Source organism: Trichomonas vaginalis, chromosome II (assembly GCF_026262505.1).
Source record: "Trichomonas vaginalis G3 chromosome II, whole genome shotgun sequence".
In the NCBI taxonomy this organism is placed as follows: domain Eukaryota; phylum Parabasalia; order Trichomonadida; family Trichomonadidae; genus Trichomonas; species Trichomonas vaginalis.
This window is the reverse complement of record NC_067204.1, coordinates 6,852,104-6,871,993: the sequence shown is the minus strand read 5'-3', so window position 1 is coordinate 6,871,993 and position 19,890 is coordinate 6,852,104. Positions and strand designations below refer to the sequence as shown.

Below are 19,890 nucleotides of genomic sequence, written 5' to 3'. Positions count from 1 at the left end.
ATACCAGAAGGTATGAGAATTGGATGAATACAGGAAAGTATGCTCCTATATGAATAGTAGAAACATGATCCATTATCAAATCATCTGGGAAACAACTTTTTCTTCTCCAAAAATATTTTGAAAATGAAAAAATGAAAAAAATTTATTACCATAAAAACCAGATTTTATTACCTCGGGGAACGTTTCCCAGCACTTTTCCACCAGAATCGGCCACCTTAGTTACGAATATTATTGCCACTCAAAAATCACGATTTCAATTTTTCTCGAAATCTAGCCTTGAAATGTATATTAATTTTACTAAATATAAGCATTATATTATATGCTAATGGACTTTTTGCATTCGTCCCTATTAAACATGTATATATTCCTCCAAAGTTCTTTCAATTTCATTGAAAGGGAGGAAAAATTGAATTCATGAAGATTTATTTAGCAGGGGAAGCCAAATGCAATTTATAAATCAAATCAAACTAAGAATACGAGACAATAATATTTTTTATCTCGAAAAGGATAAAATTTAAGTCAAAAAATTATAAGTATAGAATATCCATTTAGTAGATATTATTTATGCACAAAAAGAATACAAATAAAGTCTTCATCCTATCGGCGCATCACACCGATAGAATAAATTCAAATCCTAGATTAACGTCTTTTTCTTATTGGATTTAATATCGATCCCCTAATAAATCAAAATAAAAATTGAATAAACAGTGAAATTTCATAAAAATCTGCAAGAATAAATTTAATTTAATAAAGAACGAGTCAGTAATTGTAGCGCCTTAAAAAACATGCATTTTTTTCAGAGACGTCGTTTAGTTTTTGTTTTTCAATTAAAAGTGACATAAACGGTTTACTCTATTTTTTGACCTCCTTTTGAATGTAGATTTTGCTATACTCTTTGTCCAATTATTTCAAACAAAATACTTATTTTAAAATGATTTTTTTTGAGATAACTTGGCGGCTTTTATTCAGAACAAGAATATTGAATGTCGGGGAGTACCACATTGTTTTCACAAGATGGGGACATTCATCAGACACCCGAATCCAACACAAGCCAGGTTAGTTCAGACAATACAGAAGATCCGAAATACATAACTGTTGATCAGGTTTTACAATTGCTTGACCCCGTGAAAGAGGGAACTGATCAGAAAATAGATAACTATGTACGCAAGCATAACATTTTTATTCTGGAACATAAAGTTAAACATGTTAATAAAAACATAAATACTATTCGCCACTACTGGAACGACATCACACCTTGCGAAATGATTGTTGCCCTTGACGAATCTCATGGTGATGTTGATGAGTTAGCGATGCATCTATTAAATGACTCATTCAAGCCAATGATACGAAAGTTAGTCCAGGAACGCCTTCAGCATAAACCAGTAGAAGTTCATGAGATTCCAGAGTCAGATAATGACCCTGACGATGATAATTTTGTAGGTGAGGAAGAAGAGGATGATTACTTCGAGCCATTAATGGAGGAAGAAGTCGTACATGTTGTTCACCATCGGCATTCTAAATCTAATCCTAATCAGCATGTAAAAGTCGGGCCAGCTCCAAAAGGCGTTGACCAAAAAACATGGGATAATTGGAGCGATGCTCGAAGAATGTCATTTTTACGAGCATCGAACTTCCCAAACGCTTACTACTACAGGCATTTGCCACCAGGTGAGAAGCAAGTTAATGGTAGCTGGTCAGAAAGGGAAAAGGAGCTATTTATGCAACGCGTCAAAGAATTTAGAGGAAATTCAACCACCATGTCAGGAGATTGGGGCCTATTTTCCCTTGCAATCCCTGGCAGAGTTGGCTATCAATGCTCTAACTTTTACAGAAAGCTTGTCGAGGCTGGCGAAATCTACGATTCAAATTATGTCAAGGGCGAAGGTGGAAAAATCCATCATAAATCGAGAATACATGATGGCAAGATCATAACGCGCACAAATGGTAGGGTTAGAAAGCATCGCGCAATTGCAGCTCAATTCGTTGACCTTTCGAAGATCAAATCCATACAGTTCATTTACACAAATGAGGAAGATGGAGTCGAACCAGATGAGCATCTCAGTAGATACGAGGCCTGGGCTGCACAAAATCCAATTCCAAACATGATCGATGACATTACAGGCGACAAAATCAGAGTTCCAGCTATTTCACCTGATGGTTATGTCCTTGATTACAATACTTGGATTAATACGTTAAAGAATCATAAAGAAAATCCATTTACAAGAGTCCCTGTTACAAAGAGACAGCTTGTTATATTGACCAATGACAATTTCAATGAATACAAGGAGAGAATTGTCAATTATAATGTTTGTTGAAATTTATTTTTAATATTTTTACTTTTAGGTAAAATTGTTTGTTTCCAACTATTGTATTTCTTAGTTCAACAAGGTGAATTTGGTATTCAATGAGAAAATCGAATTAAGATGGGAAAATAGTTTTATCATATTGGAGTTATGATTTGAATTATACAGAAAAGGATATATTTTATCCAATCATGCTAACACATGCAAGATCATATCTCAAAGTTATTTTAAAAATTCTGATAAATTAATTCAAATTTAGGATCAATTACATCAGTATAAAAACTCTTAAATAAATATGTTTAGCATAAAACCATTATTCTCTTAACTTATCAACTAAGAAATCAATTGTTGCAAATCAATTTTTAGACCATTACCCATTTCACACGAGAACTGCTTTGCAATAGTCAAAAAACATCAATCAATTCTCAACAAAAATGATATTTATGAAAGGATTTTTAATGAGGCTCGTATGATTAAAAAAGATAGTAACACAGCAATTATCATTAAGTATAGATTAATCAGAAAACCAAATCATTAGTAAATTCGTTTGTAAAGATATTCGTTTTCGATCAATATATTTCGAGTTTTTTAAATCTATTTCGTTGAGCAGTAATTTGATTATAATAGTTAATGTCCTTTTATTTGAATCTTAAATATGATAAATTTTCTTTTGGATAAAGATTAGTCTCGGCCAGATTCCACTCAAAAAAATGACAGATTAAAACCTTATCTTCCCATTCAGAATAATTTTGAGACACAAATAATCGTATGCTTTATCATACTTGTTACATTTTGGTTAATTCTATTAACGAGTCAAAATGCACAGTACAAATGGTAACCGAAAAAAATTTGTGAGAACTGTGAAAATAATTCATAACGGGTAAATCATGTGATAAGTAATATTCAGATACATATATTTTTTTGATTTTCAATTTCACATTTCATAAAAAATTGGGACCCACTCTCAAAATTTAGAATGAGTGAATTTCCTGGAGATCTCGGCAGGAGTTGGAATGGAACTCCTCCAGAAGTTCCGAATTATTTAATCCCAACAGACTTACCTAATTTTTCTTATCCAAATGACTACGCAGCGAAGTTTAACGCCGATCCATTAACAATGCTAATTGAAGCCATTAAAACAGATTCGAATAATGCACATCTACAAAACCTGGGTCCATACTTATTCTATTGCAAGGGAATATATCCATCAACAGTTTCGAAATTAATTTTTAGTCCTCAATTTCCTTTCGATTTGAAGTCATTTCTTTACTTTTATTTCAACTCTATAATACACGACTTCACTAGTTTATCAGATTCTGTCTACTATTGCTTTTCGAGAATTGCTTTTCCCGATAATAAAGATGAAATTCAACTTATCCTTGATATGTTCTCAGGAATCTATCTCACTTGCAATCCATCATTCGAATATGATATCCCAACGCTCTCGAATCTACTAAAGGCGTTGTTGATTCAGTCTGGCTTCAACGTTCCAGGCAAAAAGTTCCCGAAATCCAAATATCTTGAGCTGACCAATAACAATAAGATACCAAGGCCATTCAGAGAGCGTGTTTTTGATGATTTGGAAAATCGTCCATTCCCTGTATTTTTCACTTTTACAAATTTCAACAAACCACCAGAATACGAAAAGCGTGGCATGCTTAAGAAGATCGGTGGTCTCTTCAAGACCAAGAACGATCGTTGTTTCGCAATAGATGGCTTCGTATTGAAATATTATAACGACAATACAATGAAAGGTCTCATAGGAGAGCTTGATATACCTGGTACTATATCATCCTATGAACCAGCCCAGAAAAAGGAACCTGAACACCTCTTAATTCGTAAAAAAGATAGTGGCTCTCTTGGATATAAGATATCTAAAGAAGGTGTCCGTAAAAAGAGCAACCATTCTGACTATATAGCTTACTCCGATCAAACTGATATTACTTCTTGGGCAAATAATCTTAATTTGATCGCCTTTTGGAAACTTGTATATGATCTTATTCAATAAATATTCTTTCGATATTATTTTTGCGTAACTTAATCAACATATACTTTTTTTTTAAAATACAATAAATCAATTAGCATAAACCTCGCCTTCAATCCAAATACTTTCAATGTGATTCTCTCAATTTTCAGAGTGTATAACTTATGAAGACTGGAAACTTGAAAATAAGCTTAATTATTTCAAAAATTTCAAAATACCTATTAGAGTTAATATTTGGATGTTGAGCATACAATATTTCCTTTATCATGCTAATAATGATTAATAATATTGTTAATTCTGCAGATTCGACCATTATATTAAATATTTTCATTTTAACATTGTATTTTAGTCAACACACAATCAAATGTTCATCACTCTACATTATACATATAATCTCACTTTATTAATTGAATTTTGTGATACATTGCTTCTATTTGAATTCAAATTGATGATTTTTGGTGATGGAATCACAACAAACAAGACTATTTATTTATGCTATGTGAGTGCACAATTTTCAAAAGATTACTTGTAATATTATCATAAAATTATCATAATAAAATATAATATGACTTATTGTTCAAGAAATGAGTATTATCCGATGCTAACAGAAATCATTAAAATTATATGGTTTAAAAACAAATCTATATTTATCAATTTATTAATTTTCATTACAATTTCATGGTTATTAATGCGTGAAATTAGAGTCCGAAGAGCAACTTGACTTCTTTAACTCTTCTCATATTAGTATTGACGAGTATTTGGCCAACAAAAGCATCGCCATTTTCTAAGATTTTTGCTTTAACTTTTGGTGGAATTCTTTTTCCATTTTGGATCAAATCTACCCAGCTTGAAGCTCTCTGGATGTAGTTCTTAAGCATTTCCATGATGGTGTGGTCATTCTTTGTTTGGTATCCCTGAGCATCTAGGAAAGCTTCCAATCTCATCATTGTTCTTTTTCCGACTTCTTTATTGTTGATTCTTATTTCGAGTTCTTCCAAATAAGCAACAAGGAGATCAATACCTTGCTTTGTATTAAAAGCTTGTCCAATAACAGAAGGATCTAATGGCTCGCTTTTTTCACGACTCGTTTTCTTTTTGTCCATTGCATATTTTGGTTTATCCAAAATTTGTTGCAAATCATCATTAAATTCAGCAGGGAATAAGCGAATGAATCCAGAACCAGTTTTCTCATTTCTTTCATCTTCAAGGCGGACAATTTCGTCATCAATGTCATCAAGAAATTCCGGTTTGACACGAAGTAAATTGGCATCATTTGACAATTCAGAATATTCCATGTCTAATATTCCTGCAATAGACAAAGCTTGCGAAACCATTGGAGCTTTGACTTCGTAGTCAACTTCTTCATCTGTGTTGAGTGAAGGATAAGTGTTGATTTCAAGTAAATAAGCGTTGAAATCCCTATCAAGAAGGACATCAAATCCATAAAGTTCGAAAAATGGAATGTCAACTCCATATCTTTTATCTGGGGCCATTGTTGGTTGTGCGAGTGCCAAAGCTTGTGAAACAACAGCGATGATGGAATTCATCACTTCCCCTTGGGAATGTTTGAATCTATGATTAACTTCATTGAGGAGATCAGTTAATTTCCATTTGAAGTCACTGCACCAGTGTTCTCCTTGCTTGTTAAGAGTGGCATTAGTAAGATGCGAATAAGGATTCTCTGTTACTGTTGAATAACTCTCCGTTGCAAACCTCGCAAGACCTTCTTTGCAAATGAATGCGCGAAGTGGGGCCCAAGACGTAACGAGAACATAAATTCTGAGGTCAAACTTAAAGCCATCAATGCAGAGAGGACGTGAAATGTATTCACTGACTACAGATCCATGTTGGATACTATAAAAGTCAGAGAAATTAACCAATTTGATACCATGACCACAGCTTCCATTTGGTGGCTTGGAAATATATTGCTTATTGGGATTTGACTTCATAACGCGATATAATAAATCTCTATCTCTTGGAAGAATGTAAGACTTGGGATAGAAGTATTCAAACATTCCAATGTTTGGATTGCTTTGTATGATTTGTGTTAATTCTGCTTTGTTACCGAGAATTTGTTTCGAATATGGGAAATGATTGATGCTCTGTAGTTTTGCAGAAGCTGGAAGCTCATCAACTTCTGGTGAAGATAACCATGCAATGTTGAAATCCATTGAATCAGTTGGAATAAAGCCATTATACTTTAAAATATCAAGAACGAGCTTTTTATTGTAAGATCCCTGTAAATATTTGTAAACTTTGTCAGTCTCTCTGGTTTGATTAAAATCAGCAGGATCATCTGGATAATCAAAAATGATATATTTTCTATTTCGAAGCATGTTAATGGCATCATTTGCTTTAGAATCGACTTCAAACGGAGATTTACCATCAAATTCCGTTGCCGTTGTGATTTTAGAAGAATTTTGCGATTTCTTTGGTGGAATTTCATTTGCCTGACTAATATGACCATCCTCATCATAAACCATTTGATTTGGAGAGGCATTTTCTGCTTGTTTTGGCTTAGTCATATAAGTATCAAACATTTTTAAAACTTGAAACGAAAATCATCGGCTGTACGTTTATCAATTCTTTCCATCGGGAGTTTGCTTTATTTTTATATCTATTGAGCTAACATAAATGCACGAATGCCTATAAGGGTGATATTTAAGCCGGAATATATGTCAATAATTGCATCATTCATATTATTCTCATACATGTTTCAATGGAAAGAATCACATTGGATTTAATTTCAAAGGTTGTATTAAAATCAATTCTAAACAATGTCTTCAATCGTTTGATTTTTAAAATTGTGTTTGCTTTTATGTGATTTTTGGCTTAAAAGCACAACATTTGTATTTGAAATAGACAATAAATGATAGTAATGAGCTTTAAAATGCCTTGAATCGAAATAATGAATAGTCTCACATTGCCGTCGTAGTTGAATAAAATTCAGATTTTATATATATTTTCCGATAGAGAATATATTTGTACACTTTGTCAAAAAAATTCATAAAGAGACAAAATCTTTCACCAAAAAATGAGTACTGAAGTTTCAAGTGAAGCAGATATTCCATCAGAAAACGAGACAAACGATCTTAACAATTACTTAAAAGACACAGATTCAAAATTAGCAGAAATTCGCGGTGATCAGCCAATCGATGAAGTTGATAAGTATTTAGATAACTACTTCAAGAACGAAAGTTGGAAAGGAAACACTCCAGTTCCTAATGTTGATGAATCATCTGATGATCTCCAAGATGTTATTGAAAGTTCTAAGACAGAAGAAAATTATAACTTTAGATATGAGGAGCCAGGAGCTGACAAAATAGAATCACATCCACGTAAGGTTGAAGGCGAAAGTCGTGAAGAAATTTCAGCACGTAAGAGGAAGAGAATGGAAGCAAAGGAAGAGAAAGATCAAATGAATGCTGAAGTAGAAAAAGCAATCGAAGAAATTGACGAAAAATATCACCAGATTTATATCAAGAACGGAAATAAATTAACAAACGAACAACTTACAGCATATAATAACGAAATAGCAGACGTTATTGTCAAATCTCAAGGTGAAAAGTTCCAATATGTCGAAGTTGCTAAGGATGGAGGTTTAGAAAAGTCTATTAAATTACTTGAAGAAGATATGGAAGAGGAAGAAATACCAGATTTAGAGGAAGAAGAAGATTCTAAAGAAGAAAAGGGCGAAAAGAAGCCAAAGAAGGAAGAAAAGAAGCAAGACAAGGAAGATGATGGTGAAGGTGAAGAAAAAGAAGAAGGAGAATCTAAAGATAGTGAACAAAAACCAAAAAGAAAGAAAATTAGAGGTAAAAATCACGGAGGCAAGGACAAAGAACGTCGCGCATTCTTTGCTCGTAGACAACGTGAAAATAGAAAGATGAGAGAATCAGGAGATAGAACAAATAGCTACTATGCTCATAGAAAATAAAGTATTATTTTAATAGAAGTTTTATTGACATGAAAAATAAGCTAAATATTTTTACAGTAAACAAAGAATGTAATAAATTGCCATATCATTCAAAATAAAAAAATAATATAATAATGTAACAAAATTCCAAACATTTTATATAATGAAATACATATAGTTTGCTTGATAAATCAATTGTCCTTTATCAGATGAATTGAATACGACTTTTCTAATGTAGAATGAAATTATTTTGAAAATTAATTCATACCATGGCTTATCATATTCCTCATTCGGTTCTTCTCTTCATTTATATGTTCAAGTTTTGATCGTAGCTCGTTTCTTTCCTGGAATTGTGCACATGTATACAATATAAGCCTTGGCCATTCAATTGGATCTTCTCCAATACGATCTTCACGCATTTTATTTAATTCTTGCTCTATTTTGTTAATATATGTTAAATCTTCGCCTGTTGAAAATAATGGCATTGTTTGTAGAAATTGTTGATAGTCTACATCCATATTTTCGTGTATTGCATGAAGGATACTTTCATTTTGATAAATAGAAGCTTTGACTTGAGCTTCCTCGATAAGATCTTCTTCAGACTTTTTACTCATTTGATTTATGAAATATCATATTCATAATTCTAATAAACTCACACACATTTTACTCATTATTAATATACCCCAATATTAGCAATTATTTAGAAATGAATTTCTTTTTCAGGATATTGTTTGCATCTAACCAAGAAAACTCTAATGCTACAGGAAGTGTTCATGAGTATGATATTAAAAAAGCTCATTTTTTAGGCAAATTATCTAGAGATTTTGAAATTTACTGGACAATAGTTCCACAGGACAGATGAATTGTTCCTCAACTTTGATGAAAAAACTTAAACACAGAACAAACAATTAGATATATTAAAATTAAAGATTAATTCCAAATATAAGAAGAAGTTAACTAAATTTGATAAGTCTTCAAATTTGTTTAACACAGCATATAGAATATCGTAAAAATTAATGTAGAAGAAGTTTATAAATATAATATTTTTATTTTTCAATGAAGTACAATTACGAGAAAGTAGCAAAAGCATTAATGCTCTTCAAGAATTAAAGATAACCTGTAATTGGCTAGATCTTATAAGTCTGTGTGTTAGTTTGTTTTTAAATTTGTCTTCAAAAGGCTCAGATGGGTCGAATCATCCTTTTCAGAACAGGTCCGTTTTATCACCATAGCCATTTGAAGATTAAATATACATACTGCTTCTAAGAATCAATATGAAAAATGATTGAGCCAAGACAAAACTGCTTTGTAAACTATTCAACTCAACTCTCAATCTTGTTACAGGTGTGAACCAATAAAAATAGCTAAATAGAATGAATAAAGAATATTTTAGGCAGAAAATACATTTTCGTCATCTTTAATAACAGTTTTATAAGGTGGTCGTTTCTGGTTGATAAACCCAAAATCTGGGAAAAGCCAGTGGGGAAAAAATAATCTTGTAAAAAAATCGGGCCTCCGGCCATGAACATCACAAAGTTAATGTCGCCATTTATGAAATATGCCCTATATTATTTTTCCTTTTTCTTTCCTTTCCTCCTTTTTCCTTTTATTTTCTCCTTCTCTTTCTGTTTTTTTCTTTATTCATTGATTTCCTCTTGGTATTTCGAAATTTTATTCAAATAATTTAATAACTTTATAAACCAATTAGTTTAATAATTTATACATTATCTACCAATTTTACACTTCAAATATTACAGTTTTTTAAAGTGGATCAAATTCCAAAACTTTAATACTTCATTATCTTTTTATTAAAGTTTTGGAATTAGTATCATTTTGAAAAAGCACCTAAGTTATTTAATTAAAATGGTATTATTCAAATATTGAAATTTAAATATAATTTGATTTGCTTAATTTTTTAAATCTGTAAGTACAGTTTTGTTTGAAGTAACAAAAAATGATATATGCAGTTAGCGAAGTAAATTTACTAATAATAAAAATAGTTTGCTCTAATTCAATTAATTTAAACCTTTGGTAATGATAGAACATGCATAATATTTAAAATATGGATGAAATTCTTTGTATAAAGGTAAGTTGATGAGTTTTTTTCGAATCTGGGTTTAAAATATCTGAAGGTAAACAATTGATCTTAAGTGTTTATGCTGTATACCAAGAATTACATTAGATTCATTGTTGACTATTTGTTCAAATCTTTCCCATTCAATCACAGGATACTGAATCTGATGGAAAATCATTATTACTGTGAAATTCGCATTGATATCATATGATGATCCATTGCCCTAGAAGTTCGGTGTATCCCAAGTATATGAGGAACACGTATGTTTTTCCCCAGATTTTGGATGAGGTATGGTGAAAATTGAGAACTTTTGTAAAGAAATTGAGAGATTTTGTAAAAAAAATTGAGAGGAAAATCTGGTGAAAGAATCACAGATGTGGTGATACCAGAAGGTATGGGAATTGGATGAATACAGGAAAGTATGCTCCTATATGAATAGTAGAAACATGATCCATTATCAAATCATCTGGGAAACAACTTTTTCTTCTCCAAAAATATTTTGAAAATAAAAAAATGAAAAAAAATTTATTACCATAAAAACCAGATTTTATTACCTCGGGGAACGTTTCCCAGCACTTTTCCACCAGAATCGGCCACCTTAAGTTTTACAATCCAACGGCGCTTGATATTAAATTATCTAAATTCGAGAATTTAGCTTTTCATATGTAAATACTTTACAGATAAAGCATTTTCGAGACCAAAAATCCATACACTATAATCAAATAACAAAAAATTCGCTCTTTTCATAATTTCAAGTTTGACTTTCTTATGTTTGTCACTTTTCCAAATTCAGATTTTTTCTTTATTATATGAGCAGCGATAGTAAATCTTTGTCTTTAGACAAACTTGAACTTTCTCAATTGGAATCCTTAAATAAGGAGAAGGAGAAAGAATTAAATCATGAAATTAATAAACTAATGAAATTTACAAAATCACAAATAAATTTGAATGCGCTATGTAGCCGCCAAATTCAGTTTAGTATAGAGCGAAACCTTCAAGTAAATCCAAGTCAGCATTTATTTAATTACAAACAAATTTCAAATCAATCAAATGCTCATAAGTTTGCAAAGAAACAAATATCATCTTCACAAATTAAAAACGAAATTAACGATCTTAGAATTGAGGTTTCAAAAGCTGAAAAGGATTTGAAAGAATTAAACGATTACTCACTTTCTAAATAATTGCTCTCAATTACTACACATCAAACATACAACATTATAAAACGTAATATATACACTACGCTCAGAATCCCCGAGGAAACATTTTTTGATTGAATCAAAAGAATTTTCTCAGAAAAGTAGACTTTCTACAGGACAAATGCTACTATACATGCACATATTTATACTTTTATTGAATAATAAATGCTTTGCAGTTCATTAAACTAAATTTATTAAATCATACATTTTAATTTTAATAAACAAATCTAATATATAAAGAAAACAAAATATTTTGTTAGAAATCTACCTTGTCTGCAATTTTGAGCTTAACTGAGTTAATTTTCTCGATTATTTCATGTTCAACTTCAAATACATGAGATCTAGTCTGCTTTATTTGTTGTTTTAACTGTGATTCTTCGATCTTGAACCGATTTAGAGCGATTTCAAGAGAATCTTTCTTCTTGGCAATTTTTTCTTCGAGTTTGCGATTACTTTCTATGATATTTTCAAGTTCCTTTTGATACTTATCATCTGTTTTCATTTGTTTCTTTCCTTTTCTGTTGCATTTTGATAATAATTGATAAATATCATCTTCTGGTACGGGTTGTGAAGATTTGTTCTTAACAGATGAAATCCATTTCTTATGCAATGGTTGAAGTTTGTTGAGACGATTCTTCAGCATTGTGTTTGTTTTCATTGCTTGATCAAGTTCTTGAGCGATTTGACTTTCTTGGCTTGTGATTTGATTAAGCTCATCAGTAAGAGATTTTCTCTCTAATTCCCAGCCTACCAATTGGACCGTTTGACTTCCCTTTTCATGCAAATTATCTAATTCTTTTCCTGCATTGGATTGGAAATTATCTATGTTTGTTTGTGATTCTTCTACTTGTTGCTGCAAATTCTGATTGTCATGCTTCAATAACTTAATTTCACGATTAAGATTTTTTACATCTGTATTTTCGATTTCTAAGGCTTCTAATTTTTCAACCAATGACTTAACTTGATCATTCATATCATTTATCGACTTATTATACATACCAATATCTCCTTTCTGTTGATTTATTGTAGATCTTGTAACTGCAAGCTCTTGATTTATGTGCTTTGCCTTTGCAATAAGTAATTGAGTGTCACGCTCTATGTGAGCAATCTTTTGCTCTGTGTCACTATTGAACAAGTGTACACTTTGAAGATCACCTTCTTGCTTTTCACATTTTACGCGTAAACTTTCTAAATCGAGTAAAAGTTTCTTATTTTGATCCTCTTTGTCTTTAAGAAAATTATAATGTTCTGTTTCGATGAGAGATGGATCTAAAGCTGGCGTAGTTTTTGCTTGGCGTTGCATTTTTAGTGATTTTTGAAGTCCTTCTTCACGCTTGTATTGTTGAAGTAATGTTGTATATTCAGTTTGAAGGCTACTAAGCTTAGAATGTAAATTGTCATTTTTAGTTTGAAGAGAATCTATATCATTGAATACTTCTTCTAATTCCTCTTCTCTCATCTGTATGCGTTCATCAATCTCTTCAATACTACCAAATCCTCCAAGTGAACTAATCTCGCTTTTTTTATCAGTCATTGATATTTTAAACGTCAGTAAATCACTCCGAATAAACTCAGCTAAGGGGGTTATAAATAAAACGTGGATGCATACTTATTTTATTTGCAGTAAAGAATATAATATAACAAAAATTACGGCCAATAATGTGATATTGAAGACATTTCATTCGATAACTAATTGATGCTATCAAAAATATAAGTGATACGATCTAACATATATGCAATAAGTTAATTACTTCATTCTATTTGGCTTATTATAGTAGTTAATATTTCATTTATATCTTTATTCCTTCACACGCGATTTAAACTTATAGAAATACAATGCATGGAAGCAATATCCTTCATCCAGATAAAATCTTAGGAGTCTTTACATAATATTTTTCTTTTCGATTATTTTGTTCCCCAAATAGCATAATCATTTATTGAGATCATAGATTTTAATTGTTTTGATCATTAGATAAAGAAAATAGCAGATGTTCATATGCATAGAGTATAGAAATCCAAAATAATGATTTCATCGATTTACTTCAAAAAAAAAACTTAATAAATAACTCATATACATCTATTATTTATAAACAAATCCTAATTCTCACACTCGAAATTGGAAAGGAGAGATTCAATTCTCCATTCCAAAGCTGGTTGAATTTCAAGAGCGTCTTCAAGGTATTCCGGTATTACAGAGCTCATTAAGAACTTATATCCTTCCAAATCAAAGTTATTAATTCCAATTACGTTAATTAATCTGTCAAAAGCCAAAATAATGATTTTTAAGGCCTTTAGATCTGTTCCTTCAATACATTCTATGAAATTACCAACTTCACAACTAATAAAAAGCTGCTCAAGGATAACTGTCGGTGCATATAAAATAAATGAGAATAAAAATGCAGAAAAAGCATCTTTTCCTTGCAAAGAACTACTATCAATAAGTATATCACACATTTCTAGGATCATTTCAATAGAAATATCAGCAGAAACTTCGCAATCAAACAAAGATTTCGCTGCTAAAAGTTTAAAAGCTTCATTTGCGTTTTCTGAGTCCGATTGATGCATTATTCCTTTATGGTTAAATGCATAAAGGAATATAGAATCATAATCAAGACGAGTTGTGACTCTTTCAACATATTTTCTGAGATGAATAAAATTATCATTATTTTTCTTAGTTTTTTCAGCATTTTCATCCTTCTCATCAATTGCTAATATAATAGGAGGTGGAACGGCATTGAATAGTTCAACAATTACGTTAAGTAACAGATAAATTTCATTTCCTGACGGATTTTCATCATTAAACTCTAGTTCTTCCTCAAAAAGTGTAATAATACATTCTATAACGACTTGCACTATTATAAATATTTGCATCGGTGAAAAAAGATGTCGAATTATGAAATCTTGGACTTGAGAAAAACTTTGATAAATTTTATTGGAAATAATAGTCCTAAAGAGTTCAGATACTGATTGGAAGTAATCTACTGGAATTTCTTCGATTTTGGAGTCAATTGTGTTGATACATTCTAAAATGTAATTTAGGAGGTGGATATGGTACTTATTTTCTTCCTCGAATGAATAAATGTCTATAAAATTGGATAATTTCTGTAGTAATGCATGAAATGCCGAATTATTAATAATATAAAAGTTTGTTTCTTGATCAAATAGTGCGCAATTGTGTATAATACGTATAACAACACCAAATATATTGAATTCATCCATTTGATTGAGCTCTTCTGCATGTTGAAGACAAAGATTTAGTTTTTCGAAAATATCGCTTTGTATTATTAATGGAATACATTCATTACGTAATAATATGGCATGATCTAAACATGATAGTTCTGGAAATGGATACTTCTTCTGTGTTTCACCTACTAATTTTAGAAATCCATTCACTGCATCTTCGGTAATATACTCAACTAATTGACTTGAATCTCTAATTGACGTGAAGCAATTGTAAAGTTGCGGTCCAATTTCATCTAAAACACTAATCTTATCCGTTTCAATGAGAATAGGCAACAATTCGACAAATTTTGCAACAATAGCTGCATCATCTGTCTCTCCAGAAACATTTTGCACTGCATCAATATTCTGTTTAGTCGCTTCAGAAGATGGCTTGTAATCCATCCAAAGCCGACCAACAAATTTTATTCCATTCCAATTCACAAATAATCAAATAGACCAATGTAGGTCTTTTGATCTTATTTATTAATGAATTTGAGAAAACTCATTAATTTTTTACAATTTTGTTTATTTCACACTTTATATTAACAAATGTGCACACACACATAATGAGCTTTAATAATTCACTATTTAAATTGTGTAATATTCACTTATTATTTATGGGGAAGTTTAATTTTCTTCCTCGAGTCAAACTAACCACAGCAGATTCCTTTATAATCTTGATAATTACAATGACTTCTATAGTGTCAAGGTTTTGGCTCATTTATAACCCCGATTGCGTTGTTTTTGATGAAGTTCACTTCGGTAATTTCACAAATTGGTATATAAAGAATGAATTTTTCTACGATATTCATCCACCATTAGGAAAATTAATTATGGCTTATATAGCAAAATTAGGCGAATACGATGGCGAAATCGATTTCGAAAAATTATACGGCAATCAATACGACAGACCGGACTTTGTTATAATAAGAATGGTTCCTGCGCTATTTTCATCATTATGCTCTCCATTAATTTACTTAACAATGCGTTTTGTTAGTTTTTCAAAATTTGCATCATTTGTTTCAGCATTTTTCATCATATTCGACACATCATTACTTACAGAGCAGAGATTTATACTTAGTGATGGAATGTTGCACTTCTTTACATGTCTTTTTTTGGCGGTCTCATCATATACTAGTCAATTAAAGGCATATTCAGCCAGATGGGATAGATTTATGATATACACAGCGATAACTCTCGGTTTCGCATGCAGCTGTAAAAATACTGCCTGGGGATTGTGTTTTTACATCGCATTTATTGAAATTAACAACACATTTCGATATAGAAAAGCATTAGATCCAGATTCTATATTTGATGTTATATATAGAGGATGCCATCATCTTGGTGGCTTCATTGCTGTTTATCTTTTGACGTTTTTTGTTCATTTTATTGTTTTACCATACAATGGCCAAGGAACTGGATATATTCCAGACATGATGAGGCGCCAATTAGTGAATAAGAATGCAGAACCCGCTCAGTTATGGGCAAAAAGGCTTCGTTATCCGGAATTATTTTTCAGATCAGTTACATTAGCCGTAAACATGCACATAGGCAATATGGGAATCACGCAGTTCCATCCATATCAAAGCAGACCGGGTGGATGGCCGTTTTTGACTGATTGTTGGGTCGCATTTTGGGGTAAAGGTGATTCAGAAGTAAATTGTATGGGAAATGTGTTTATTTACTACATAGGATTCTTTTCTATGGTGTTATCATTGTTATTTGTCAAATCATTCAACTACAGAACTTCATTAAATTTTGTTGTTGGATATCTTTTCTCATACTTACCATTCTTCTTAATTCCGCGTTCAGTATACCTTTACCATTACTTGATTCCACTCATGTTCCTCTGCTGTCTGACAGGAACGTTTTTAGACCTTGCATTTCCTCCAAAGATCAAAGGAATTGTTGGCGCTGCTTTTTGTTTATTAGCTTTGTTTGGGTTCTATCTTTGGTCACCATTTTCTTACGGAACTCCACACTTTGACCAGGAAATCTCAGTTTGGACCGACAATTGGATTTATGGTGATAAGTATCATCGTGAATTATCCAAAAAGAATAGATAATTATATATTATATTTGTTTTGTTGTTTAATAAAATTATGTGTTTTATAATATTTTTCAATTTCTAAACAAACAACATACTACATACACAAATGTCCTTCGTTATTATTTAGAGAGGATGAATATCTCTCATTATAAGATTCGTATATATTTAAAGATCGGTATATGCATAAAACCAATTTATGCTTACAAATTAATCATTTCATAAAGAAATGTAGATAAATAATGAAGAAATAGTCTTCAATATTAAAGATTTTTGTTTCATTTTTATTATCAAGCTTCTAGATCATAATTGTATGAGATAATTTTAAACACAATGATTCGAGATTATAAATATACAAGCATTTTGCCTGATTCGATTTTAACGATAGAAAATAATTTTTATTCCTCAATTTTTTTTTAGAAAAAATTTAATTTAGATGACTCTAGAACTGGGAAAAGAAGTGCAGAATGTTATTCTGGTGAAGAACCTTCCAAACTCAGCAACACCAGATGATGTTTCTCACTGTTTTTCTAAGTATGGAAACGTAATGGCAGTGTCACTTTGCAATCTCAGCTATCTTAATACATATTATACACTTCAAATGGCATATGTCAAATTCGATTGCCAAGATCCTATCGTAGATATCATTGAAAACGATATTGATGTTGTATTAGATGGTTATTATCTTGAAATTGAACCAGTCATTGGAAACAAACTTGTCTGGAATTCAATTATATTACTTGGTGTAGGTGTTAGTATCAAAAGACATCAAATCGAAGAAGCTTTGGAACAATTTAGCTCGCCAAAGATTTTAATTCTTAAAAACGCCGACAAAACTGATAATGGCTACTGCATTGCCGAATTTCCAAATCCTAAGTATGTTAGAGCTTGTCTTGAATGCTCTTTGACCCTAAATATCTCCGGTATTCCAACAGCTGTACGCCCATTCCCACCGCCGATATTCCATTATGTTCGTATATCTCCACTACCGATTGCATTCCAAAATCTCAAAGGAGTTGACCAATTTAATGATTTTACTTTCAAAACTCCAGAAAAAGACTTTGCATGCTCATCAATGGTTGCTGCTTTTACATGCGATGCTATTCGTAAGGGAATTACTGACAATCCTCCAATGAAAGAATTCAAAATTGAAATTCCAGGCGACTTTACTATAATCTACGACGCTATTTACGGCTCAGCTGTCAAGATAAACAAAGACAACTGCCATTATGTCTATACAGTTGCCAATATCCTTGAATACGCCGAACTTGCCAGAATTGCTGGCCTCGTGTTCTATGAACAGTTAACTCCCAGTAACGTTATCAAAATTTACAATTCACTTTATCCATTCCCTAAACCGCCAGAGTTCATTGTTGAATTTTTAGCGATGCATCTTCATTCTGTTCCAGGAATTGATACTCTTCCGAAACCTCTTCTCCACAAGGTCTTCGCTCATCCCCTTTTCAAAGGCATGCAAGTTGAAGAAACAGAAAAATTAAAATCAGAATTTCCAAATCTTGCTGAGATCATCAATGAGGAGTCTATTCACTACGGTAACATCGAGAATGACCGTGAATTCATTGCATTAAAGCTCCAACATCTCGACGAAATGACTCAAAAAGCAGAATTTGTTCGAGAAACAATTCAAAGAGCCAGAACATCTTCTGTTCTTCAAACACAGCCAAGAGATGAAGAGCAGAACATGGATCAGATGCACAACGACGACAGAGAACAGATGAGAAGAAATCTTTTGTTGGTTGACAATGTTCAGAACGATGAAGATGAACTTGGAATGGCTTTCGATGTCGATGATGTCTTATCAGACTCTGATAGCTCAGTAGATATATTTAATGATTAATTTTTTTATTTATTTAACTTTTGTTCTAAAACTATATTTGTTTTCTTTTTCACCTAGTATACGATTTACACACCAAATACAAAATACACATTTTCAATATTTTTTTTTATTTGGAAATTTTATTTCAAAGTTATGATTTTCTGATCATTATCATTTATGTGGTTATACAATAAACTTGATATTTTATCATATGCTCAATCATAATAATATAGTTTCATTTAGATACAATGAGCGAAAAATTTTCAAAGGATGATGATGACTTTGTTTTAACAGTTCAGGACTTCGAAAATCTCTACAATCAAGGAAATGCCTTACAACAACTTGCAAAACCAACCGAAGCTTTGAGAAAATATAAAAAATTGTGTGAGGCAGTCGAATATCAATATAATCATGGTCATATGTCAAAAGAAGATCTTCATTATGTTCCAATTGCATTATCAAAAATGGCAGATATCTATCATGCAAGGCCAGATTTACACAAAGCTTTACTCTACATGACAACCGCACGCCAATTTATCGAATTTTTACACCCTGAAAAAAAGCAAGAAGATTCTGAAGAAATGGACCCAAATCCTCCAAAAGATATACCATCGTTATTCAAAAAGATGCATTCGCGCTTTGATTCAATGGATTCTTTATTACTACCAGATAGCAATGAAATTATAAGAAAATTCCTCGATTCAAAGCGAATACATGATGAAGAAGTTGCACAAGGTCGAATTCATGAAATTGAGAATGCAGTTAAGAGAAAATATGAATATGATCAATTAACATTCTCGCAACGCTTCGAATTATTCTATTCTAATCATCCGTACTTTGTTTTATTTGGCGCAATCGGTGTAATTCTTTTCTTTACATTTTTCTTTATCGTAATGACAGTTATTAGATCTCTACAGGTTTCTGTAAGCAAACTATCTGAACAATCAAAGAAAGTCCATCACGACCTTGAAAATAATTTGGATACTTATCAATCAAAGGAGGGATATGAAGAAGATGAAAAGCAGTTTAGAGAAATGCTCGAAAACTATAAACTACTGCCAAATGGAAATACAAAAGAATTATTAGAAAAATTACGTAAAAATGTCGATCATTTCAAGAAGAAATCTGATGATCAGAAGAGTAACAAAGAGTTGTAATTCTATTTTATATATTATATCATTTGCAAAAAAGGTTTTTTTTAAATATTTGTTATTCATGTATTCTTAGCATCCGTACTGTTCGCACTAAACTTTTGTTAGTATTTTTATTTACTCATTCAATATTTTTAGATTATATGATATATTTTTTCAC

At 31.4% G+C, this 19,890-nt stretch overlaps 11 protein-coding genes across 11 annotated transcripts; 7 read left to right on the top strand and 4 right to left on the bottom strand.

Moving 5' to 3' along the window:
- Window positions 1–983: 983 nt before the first annotated feature.
- TVAGG3_0499220 (homeodomain-like family) lies at window positions 984–3,169 on the top strand (the record flags this gene model as incomplete). Its single annotated transcript, XM_001318317.1, has 1 exon — window positions 984–2,315. One exon carries the CDS (start codon window positions 984–986, stop codon window positions 2,313–2,315), a length of 1,332 nt encoding a protein of 443 aa, XP_001318352.1.
- A 110-nt stretch (window positions 3,170–3,279) lies between these two features.
- On the top strand, window positions 3,280–4,336 carry TVAGG3_0499210 (regulation of ARF protein signal transduction; the record flags this gene model as incomplete). Its single annotated transcript, XM_001318316.1, has 1 exon — window positions 3,280–4,311. One exon carries the CDS (start codon window positions 3,280–3,282, stop codon window positions 4,309–4,311), a length of 1,032 nt encoding a protein of 343 aa, XP_001318351.1.
- Window positions 4,337–4,938: 602 nt separating this feature from the next.
- TVAGG3_0499200 (protein polyglycylation) lies at window positions 4,939–6,869 on the bottom strand (the record flags this gene model as incomplete). Its single annotated transcript, XM_001318315.1, has 1 exon — window positions 4,986–6,827. The coding sequence occupies one exon, from the start codon at window positions 6,825–6,827 to the stop codon at window positions 4,986–4,988; it is 1,842 nt and encodes a 613-aa protein (XP_001318350.1).
- A 429-nt stretch (window positions 6,870–7,298) lies between these two features.
- Window positions 7,299–8,224, top strand: TVAGG3_0499190 (zinc finger, ZZ-type family protein; the record flags this gene model as incomplete). The annotated part of the gene is made up of 1 exon (XM_001318314.2): window positions 7,322–8,224. One exon carries the CDS (start codon window positions 7,322–7,324, stop codon window positions 8,222–8,224), a length of 903 nt encoding a protein of 300 aa, XP_001318349.1.
- A 132-nt stretch (window positions 8,225–8,356) lies between these two features.
- Window positions 8,357–8,889, bottom strand: TVAGG3_0499180 (uncharacterized protein; the record flags this gene model as incomplete). Its single annotated transcript, XM_001318313.1, has 1 exon — window positions 8,461–8,817. One exon carries the CDS (start codon window positions 8,815–8,817, stop codon window positions 8,461–8,463), a length of 357 nt encoding a protein of 118 aa, XP_001318348.1.
- Window positions 8,890–11,077: 2,188 nt separating this feature from the next.
- TVAGG3_0499170 (uncharacterized protein) lies at window positions 11,078–11,669 on the top strand (the record flags this gene model as incomplete). The annotated part of the gene is made up of 1 exon (XM_001318312.1): window positions 11,087–11,458. The coding sequence occupies one exon, from the start codon at window positions 11,087–11,089 to the stop codon at window positions 11,456–11,458; it is 372 nt and encodes a 123-aa protein (XP_001318347.1).
- A 60-nt stretch (window positions 11,670–11,729) lies between these two features.
- TVAGG3_0499160 (uncharacterized protein) lies at window positions 11,730–13,007 on the bottom strand (the record flags this gene model as incomplete). The annotated part of the gene is made up of 1 exon (XM_001318311.1): window positions 11,730–13,007. The coding sequence occupies one exon, from the start codon at window positions 13,005–13,007 to the stop codon at window positions 11,730–11,732; it is 1,278 nt and encodes a 425-aa protein (XP_001318346.1).
- A 532-nt stretch (window positions 13,008–13,539) lies between these two features.
- Window positions 13,540–15,100, bottom strand: TVAGG3_0499150 (uncharacterized protein; the record flags this gene model as incomplete). The annotated part of the gene is made up of 1 exon (XM_001318310.1): window positions 13,571–15,097. One exon carries the CDS (start codon window positions 15,095–15,097, stop codon window positions 13,571–13,573), a length of 1,527 nt encoding a protein of 508 aa, XP_001318345.1.
- A 126-nt stretch (window positions 15,101–15,226) lies between these two features.
- On the top strand, window positions 15,227–16,761 carry TVAGG3_0499140 (dolichyl-phosphate-mannose-protein mannosyltransferase protein; the record flags this gene model as incomplete). Its single annotated transcript, XM_001318309.1, has 1 exon — window positions 15,529–16,761. One exon carries the CDS (start codon window positions 15,529–15,531, stop codon window positions 16,759–16,761), a length of 1,233 nt encoding a protein of 410 aa, XP_001318344.1.
- Window positions 16,762–17,167: 406 nt separating this feature from the next.
- TVAGG3_0499130 (RNA-binding domain, RBD family-containing protein) lies at window positions 17,168–18,643 on the top strand (the record flags this gene model as incomplete). Its single annotated transcript, XM_001318308.1, has 1 exon — window positions 17,179–18,600. The coding sequence occupies one exon, from the start codon at window positions 17,179–17,181 to the stop codon at window positions 18,598–18,600; it is 1,422 nt and encodes a 473-aa protein (XP_001318343.1).
- A 126-nt stretch (window positions 18,644–18,769) lies between these two features.
- TVAGG3_0499120 (TPR-like family) lies at window positions 18,770–19,822 on the top strand (the record flags this gene model as incomplete). Its single annotated transcript, XM_001318307.1, has 1 exon — window positions 18,828–19,736. The coding sequence occupies one exon, from the start codon at window positions 18,828–18,830 to the stop codon at window positions 19,734–19,736; it is 909 nt and encodes a 302-aa protein (XP_001318342.1).
- Window positions 19,823–19,890: the final 68 nt, after the last annotated feature.